Raw genomic sequence first — 8594 nt, 5'->3', positions numbered from 1 at the left:
TATGACAATATCTTCATGATTCTTATCAAACTAGAAGGAACCAAGATGTAAGAAGCTTGATTTGGAACCTTTTATCATGGTAGAATCAACAGGAAGTTGAATAAATCTCATATTATTCTAGATTATATATAATTTAGATTAACCGAATTCAATTATTGAGGAATTTGGTCCTAATCAACTATGCAAATTTTATCACTCTTTTGTCTTGTTTTAAGTTATAAAAAGATCAGTAAAAACGCATAGTTTTAAAAAGCTGTAAACCACATCCATCAATAATTGAATTCGGTTAATCTAAATATTGAAGAATTGATACTATACTGTCACAGATCAACAAAAAGTTATTATATACCTAGACACCAAAACAACAAACAAATTATTTTTACCTAAACAATCATACATCCTACTGACACCAAACCGAATTGTCAAGTACTTTTTAATCAAATCTTCTCTAACTTCCCCATCCCAAGCTTCCATGATACCTGCTTAATCCTTCCCCAGTTCTCCAATACTCCATCAACATTCAATTCCTCTGCAAGCTTAATTCAACAAATGTAATCATCATCTAAATGTTCATCTACACTACATAATGGCTCTTTATATTTAAGAGATAAGTTCAGGGGAAGCTTATTTTGGTAATCATTCACACACGCTGAAGATTTCCGAATAGATGGTATCTTCTTCGATAACAGTATCTGAAGCGGAAGGTTTTCAAAGACAGTCTCCAACGCAGGCTACATAGTTTAAAATTAACTTCTTACAGTCCATGATTTGAATCACGATTGAATATAAACAATAATTTAACAGGATTGAAGACATACAACTGATATGGAAAATATTTGGAGAATCAGGGCAATCCTGCAGTGGCCAGGTAGCAGATTGCAGTAAATTATTGTGATAACTCACAGCTTCCAAAGTAACAAAGAACTTACCTTCTGTATTGTGATCATGAATACTCCCATATCATTTCTAGTAACATCCTTTGCGTCACTGGAAAACACACAAATCTATAATATAGTTGGAGCATATTTCCAATACAATATTTTAACTGCAGACTTAACTTTATTTATCAGATTGAAACTCTTCTAGCCTAACATTCTCTTACACGTGTTTCTCAATCATAGTGGCCAGTTTCTTTTTGCCCTTCTTATCTTCTTATTTTTTTGATGGTTCTTTGATTGTGATCCCTCCCCATCCTTGCTGCCTTTAATTTCTCATCCTTCTGCTTATACTTATTTGTGACCCACTTCTGCTCCTCTTTTGTTCATTTTGCTTCATGTCCAACTTCAACAACTTCCTATGCTCGGCTTCCTATATTGCATTTGAAAGTAACACTTTTTCTTCGTCTCTGTCATTGACTGTACGTTGAGACTGCTTGAATCAATGAGAATTTCAAAAAATTGAAAAGCGTATATGAGTCCGAGTTATGAAAGAATACAATGATGATGAGACAGAAGTAGCTAAATCGAGGATGATTATATGAAAACAAATTTGAAATTACATGAAATAAGAGACCTTTCCAGAATATGTCTCATGATATTGATGTAGCTCACTACAGATATGGAAAGGAGATATTCACAGTTTTGCAACACGAATAACTCTAGAACAATGAGAAGCATGAATAAGTAGAAGGTCTATGTTTGAATTTGGCTGATAGGACCTCCCGCTATGTATTTGACAATTCTGAGAATTTACTCTGAAAAATAATAAAAAAGCGTGAGGAATCCTCTGTTTAGTTTATCTATCAGCCCGGTCTTTAGTGATTCATAGAAGTGAAGTGGAGACTCCTAAACCCTAAAATAATCAATTCTTATCTCGAGCTCTCTATTGTAAATTACAATAGAGAATAATTCTGTTTGAATCACAAAACAAATCTAGAGATATAAACCTTGATATGTGAAAAGAAGGTTTATGTCTTACCAGTTTGCCGAAGAAGGCTCCAGGGATGATACGGACTTCCGGAGACAAAGGTAAGATTAGGGGAGAAAAGAATAGGGGAATGGGTTTATATAAGATGAGAAACAAAGGAAATAATTCAGTGAATAAGAGTGAGTGCTTAATTACACAGAACGGCAACAACGACTGAGTTTCCCGTCTGAAGATGAAGCGGAGGAGGCGCAGAGTGATTGCAACGGCCATATATTTTTAGTTAAACTAAAATAATGTTTATTAACAACTAAAATAATGACATGGCAGAAAGGTTATCTTGGATTGGCTGATTTAATTTGATGATGTGGACACTTTCCTCATGGCTTATATTTGTCTTTTAGTATTGTATGATGTCAATGAAAAAACAAACACAAAACAATAAAAAAACACTAAAGATATAATGGATTTACGATTAAATAAGCCTCCAACTTTCTTTTTCTATTTAGGGTTTTAGTAAATCTAGGGATGCCCTGTGGAAGTGTTTTGAAAACCGGATCGGACCGGGCGGTCGAACCGGTCCGACCGTGACTCGCTGAAGAAACCGAGTCCGGTTCGGTTTAAAACCCGGATTTGATAAAAATCAGTAAAACCGGCTGAAACCCGGTAAAACCGGTGACCCGGTTCAATTTTAAAACCCGATTCTTAAAAATTAACATATAATTAAGTATTTTTAATTATTACTAGCTAAATTTTAATATTTTATAATTATTGTTCAACTATCACTATTTAATTGATTTTTTATTTTTCTAAAAAAAATGTGAAAAATATATTTTTGACTCTCATATACTATTTTTATTTTACCATATTCTTAAAATTTGAAATGTTAGTTGTAAAAATAAATAAATATGATTGTTTTAGCTGTAAATCATTTGTTTTTTTTTTAATTTTTAGTTTACATAGTGATCAGATTTATGTTTGTTGTTTATTTTGAGTTAATAAAAAAAGAATAGAGAAAGTATTAAGTAAAATTTATAAAGTACAAATATATAATTATATATATTTTTATATAAATAAAAAACCCGATCCGACCGGTTGAACCGGTCTAGCCAGTCAACCAGTAGTTTCACCGAGTCGGTGTCCGGTCCGATTTTCAAAACATTGGGAAAACCTTATATTATAATTTTATTATTAAAAACTTATTTTTGAGGTTTCATAAAGTTGTCCTAATTACCATCAAACTAAACTTAAGAGATCTAATTATATATCAAGAAATATAAGTCACTAATTACTCTCTTTTTTAACTCTGGATAATTATACTATTACAAACTATAAGAATATTATAGACGATTTTACATCTGACAATTTTAACCGTCATTGATTGCATCACCTCACCTGAACCACCCTATCGTATCTATGCCTGACGGTACTCCTTGCGCCATACTGCATAATCTCTTGTAAACCTTCTCTCCTTAATTCGCATAATTCCGTCTTTATTGGAAATCGAAACCTAGACCTCCTGATGTAAAAGAATTAATGAATCTTTAGTCAAACCACTGGACCAATTGGGCTTCCACCAGTCAATAATTACTCTAACATAGTTTAATTTGAACATTATTAAAGAATATTACATTTAGATTAACACTATAAAAAAAATGAAAATATTGTTAGAATTTGTTTTAAGAATGACGTATCAACATCTTTCCAATAATATTATTTCTTGTCACTGCAAAAACATGTAAAAGATTTAGAAATTAACATAAAACGAAAATAAATAATAAAAATAATTCCTTGAATAACAGAGGAATAATTTGAAAAGATGCTTATATTATTAAAAAGAAGTCGGATTACATAATTTGATTTGCAAGAAACATAAACTTTATATAGTTGCATCCTTATTTTCGTGACGATAACACTATAAAAAAGCTCTAGGCATCCGATCCAACAAGTTTAAATGCACGTTGATCAGGTCAAATGCTCTATAGACCGAAGGTCGTTCTGAAACCTCCTTCAGTTGCTTGCATGTCAATTTGACATTGGCAAGATCTGTGATTGATCTTCTACGTGTTGGAGCACCTTATCTTGCAGTTCATCTGGTAGAGAAAGTAACTTTGAATCCGCCATTAAAAACTCTGACTGACAAAGAGAATTGATATTTTAGAGATAGATAAGATATTGATGATGATATGGTTTTGATTGTAAAAGGTACAATAAATAGAGAAGAAAATTGTTGGTTTTAAAAACAATAAAAAAGAAAGATATGTTAAAAGCAATAAAAAAGAAAGATATGTGAAATGACGGGTCAAAATCTAGTGATTTATTCAAAAGAGAACATTATAAATTGTATCTTTTCTTCTAGAGTTCTTTTTTTTTTACAACAATAACTAAAATATGAAATGAGTTCTACTGGTTGGGAAAACCAGATAGAAAGCTTAAAGTCCACATAAAACACAGTTGAAAGGGAATTCTTAGTATGCATCTTGTACAAATTTGTCCGCCATTGAATTGATTAATCTTGGCATATGCTGAACTTTGAAGGTAGTAAAAGTAGGCCATTCGTCGGGTGAGTACACACATTGATTACATATTGATACAGAGAATCAGCAGAAAATCTCTTATCTAATGTTAGCCATAAAATCTTTGCGGCTCTACTAAATCTCTTGTCTACGCAGTCTACACCTAACGCATGGACATAACAGACTTACAGCGCGTTTCTTAAAGTCATAAGTAATCTATAACGCTCCATCAAGTATTCATCTTGTCCACACCTTACGCATAACAGCCCAGACCTACAGCTCGTTTCTTAATTAATGTCAGAGAGCCAAAGCAATTTTAGTCCCGACAGAGCAGCTAAATACCAAACGTTGTTAGCTATATATAACTTAAATCACTCATACTTTTATAAGATGAATTTGTTTATTAGAAGAAAAAAGATAAGCCTTTTGAGAAACAATAACAGATAACAAGGTTCAAAGTTCAAACATGACAGTAACTTAAAAACATTGAAACACAGAACCAAATATGACTTCCGACTAAGCGGATCTGATTCTTTCCCCCATATAATTCATGTGTTCAACATGTTTCTCTCTTGGAGGAATACAATCTTTCACAGCCTCAACCTTCTCCAAGTTCTTCACCCATCTGCTGTATTCTGGAAACTTCTCCTCCGTAATCACTTTCAATCCCATTCCTTCCCAACCTCTCTCCAAACAAAACGGAATCATACTTCCGGCAACTAAATCCAAGAACCCGACACTCTTACCGCCGAAGAAATCTTTTCCGACAAGTTCCTTCTCCAGATTCACAATCAGTTCTCTTGTCTGCTCCGCCAAAGCCTCTCTTCCTTTCTCGTCTGCTCTTGCCATTGATACAAAACCCGCAGTGATAATCTACATTACAGATAAAGATTAAATCAATTAATAAGTAAAAGAATAAAAACAATTAATAAGTAAAAGAATAAAAACAATTAATAAGAATATTATATACCTGTTCATCGACGAGTTTAGCTAAGAATCGAGCCTTGGATCTCTCGTAAGGATCTTCAGGGAGAATTGGATTCTGTTTCCAAGTCTCATCGATGTATTGAAGAATCACTTGAGACTCGAGAATGGTTTTGCCATTGTGGACAAGAACAGGGACCTTCTTGTGGATAGGGTTGAGTGCAAGAAGCAAAGGGCTTTTGTGCTCTAGTATTTCTTCAACGTAATCGTACGGTATGCCTTTGAGTTTGAGAGCCATCTCGATCCGACGGCTGAAAGGGCTCGCCCATATTCCCAAAAGCTTCACTTCTTCTTTCTCCGCCATTACTTGTTTTATTTCTATCTGTCTCCTAGAAATGTGTTGTTGTGAGTGACTTCAAGTTTTGATTTATATAGCCTTAGGGTTGTGAATTTGTGTTTGTCTCGAGGCCAAAACGACGATCCACGTTGCAGTATGATTACTATGCATATGGTATGAAAGGCAAAATGTAAATGCAAAGAAAGATCTAGAAGGGTACCCCATCGATTTCTCCGTCATTGTTTCAAGAAGCTAGGTGTGGACCTTCGATACACGTTTAGGTTTAGATCGGTATTTTGGATATTTTGATGAGTTATTTTTGGGTTAACTCCTAGAGCGAATTTAGAGGTTCATCCAACCAATAGGAATTACTCATTTCACAATTGATATCTTTTAAAAAAAATATATATATTGTAATTATGTTTTTAAAATAAATAAAATAAAAACAAATAAAAATAATAGTAGTTACAAAAATGATTTAAAAAAAATATTTTTAACATCATCAAAAAAAATAAACCCTAAACCCTAAATCATAAACCCTAAACCCTTGAGTATACCCTAAACCTTTGGGTATACGCTAAACCATTGGATAATCTTAAACTCTAAACCCTAAACTCTAGTATATGCAAAAAAAAATTAGATACTTTAACGTTATCGTCAAAATACTAAATCCTAAATCCTAAATTCTAAACCATAAACCCTTGGGTAAATCATAAACAATTAGATAATCCTAAATTTTAAATCAAAAACACTAAACACTAAAACAATAAATCTTAAAAATATTAAACCCTTAATCTTAATCCCTGAACTCTTTTTAGGATTAAGGATTTTGTATTTTTAAGATTTAGTGTTTAATGTTTTTAGTTTAGAGTTTAGAGTTTAGGGTTTAGCGTTTTGATGACGGAGTTAAAATATTTTTAAAACTTTTTTTTTGCATATATTACTATTTTATTTATTTTTAACATTTTTTAATTTTAAAAACATAATATAACTTGATAATATTTTGTTTCTTTTTTTAAAATACATCAATTGTGAAATGAGTGATTCCTATTGGTTGGGTGAACTTCTAGGTTCACTCTAGGGGTGAACCCAAGAATAAGTCTATTTTGATTGTTTCAGATTGGATTTCGACTTAAGATTTTGAATAAAAAAAACAAATAAATTTTTCACTTTTAAGGTTTTTATATTTTAAAATATAACTTTCAATTAACTAAATTTTTATTTTTAATAAATTAAATGATTAATAAATTTTGAGATAACATTTCAAAAATAGAAAAACACTAGTTTAACTATTATTTTTAAATTTTGAATGTAACTTTTGTTAATATATAAAACAAAAAGCTTGACATATATTTTAATTGAGTATCAAATTGTTTTGTTTAAATTATGTATAATATAATTATTTTAAATACATGAGAGATGTAAACTAAAAACTAGATTTTGACCTGCACGTCTGTGCGGGTATTTATTTTTGTTTTTGTTTCGAAATAATTATTTTGTTTTTATAATTAATAATTATATATTTCAACATTTACCATATAACTAATTGTATATTATTATATTTTAAAATTTGATCATGAGAAAGTTTGTTAAGCGATGACAAATTTTTGTGATATAGAAAAGCTTTGTTGGTCGATATTGACTAAATGGTTCAATATATAATAATAATAATTGGAGTTATCCATAAAAAAGTATTCAAATAATATATTTGTTTGTTTTTAGTTTTTATGTTCACATTCTAATCCGAAGAGTAACGAACTAATAGTATGTTCTTTGTTGAATTTTCATTAACTGAATATATAATAATTATGTGGTTTATGTTTACGATACAAAAGTTATAAATTTATAGTGGAACAGTGTACGATAAGAAAATGCCATTTATTTTTGGTGTGATTCCAAATTTATAAGAGTTCGGATTGCTTAAAGGAAGAGATGATGAGTGGTTAAATTTTTTAATTAATTCTGGGATGTTTGTTTGGTTAATACTACGTACAAACTTAATTATTTAAATTAGATTTAAGTGATTTATTTTAAGTGTTAAACATGGTTTAATCTAGTGGTATAGATTTGTAATATTTTTTAAAAATTGAGAATTAATTTTAGTTTGTATTTTAGTTTTAATAGATTACATATAAGAGAAGTATTGTGACTTCATAACTTCTCGATAACTTTAGAGAAAAATGTAATCGTTTTGTCACAGAAATGCTCTTGCTTTTCTAAAAAACGAAATGATGTTGTCGAACAATTGAACTGCGAGTTAAGCAAAAAAACAAAAAAAAAAGCACTTGACTGCGTCAAACAAATCATCAGCCTGGAAACCCTTTGCTTTGTTGCCTAATAACTCACATTTTTTTTTTCTGACTCATACTAGTAGAATGACTGAATAAGTTAGCGGATTTGAAGTCAAACTAAACCGCTTCACTAGTCGGTGTGATTACTGAGAAAAGATGTGTCTAATATGTGAGGAGTACGGTTGCACCAAAAACTGAAAATTAACACAAAATAGATCTCGATCCGCACAACCGTGCAGATATTTATTTTCAACTTTATGTATATATACACATTTGTTTTATGTAATTAATATATATTTCTAAAGTTACTTATGTATTCAAATGTGTATGTAAATTTTTCAAGTACAATAAGTTTATATTTTTCATGCTGTAAATTAATTAATTATTTCAATTCATCATATATATATATATCGTTCTTATTATATAGTTGTCCTATTGAATTTGTGTTTGATTATAAAACAAAAAATTTTATGTACGAAAAACATATTTAAAATTATTTTTTATTAAATTTATTATGATCCTGATCCGTAGTTCAAAGCGTTGGATTTTTTGCAAGTTTTATTTTTATTCATTTAGATAATAAATTACTGTATATATAAATTTTTTAAGATAAGTTAATTATATATGTATTATATAGTTTACTAATGTTAAACCGTTCTAACA

The 8594-nt window shown here is 30.4% G+C and overlaps 1 protein-coding gene and 1 long non-coding RNA gene across 3 annotated transcripts; both read right to left on the bottom strand.

The window, feature by feature from the left end:
- Positions 1 to 264: 264 nt before the first annotated feature.
- On the bottom strand, positions 265 to 1941 carry LOC130507142 (uncharacterized). Of its 2 annotated transcripts, none has more exons than XR_008942218.1 (4): positions 1059 to 1941; positions 930 to 987; positions 819 to 855; positions 265 to 731 (listed from the first exon to the last, which is right to left on the bottom strand). It is a non-coding gene; the product is annotated as an uncharacterized LOC130507142 (long non-coding RNA). The 2 variants fall into 2 exon arrangements; XR_008942217.1 differs by having other exon boundaries at positions 1103 to 1941.
- Positions 1942 to 4760: 2819 nt separating this feature from the next.
- On the bottom strand, positions 4761 to 5679 carry LOC130494792 (glutathione S-transferase U5-like; the record flags this gene model as incomplete). Its single annotated transcript, XM_057001854.1, is given in 2 exon segments — positions 4761 to 5252; positions 5350 to 5679. Coding segments are annotated over 2 exon segments (675 nt in total). The 3' UTR covers positions 4761 to 4895.
- Positions 5680 to 8594: the final 2915 nt, after the last annotated feature.

The sequence above is a fragment of the Raphanus sativus genome, unplaced genomic scaffold (genome assembly GCF_000801105.2).
Source record: "Raphanus sativus cultivar WK10039 unplaced genomic scaffold, ASM80110v3 Scaffold4080, whole genome shotgun sequence".
Taxonomy (NCBI): domain Eukaryota; kingdom Viridiplantae; phylum Streptophyta; class Magnoliopsida; order Brassicales; family Brassicaceae; genus Raphanus; species Raphanus sativus.
Note: the sequence above shows the minus strand (reverse complement) of the source record. Positions and strands in the feature narration are given on the sequence as shown.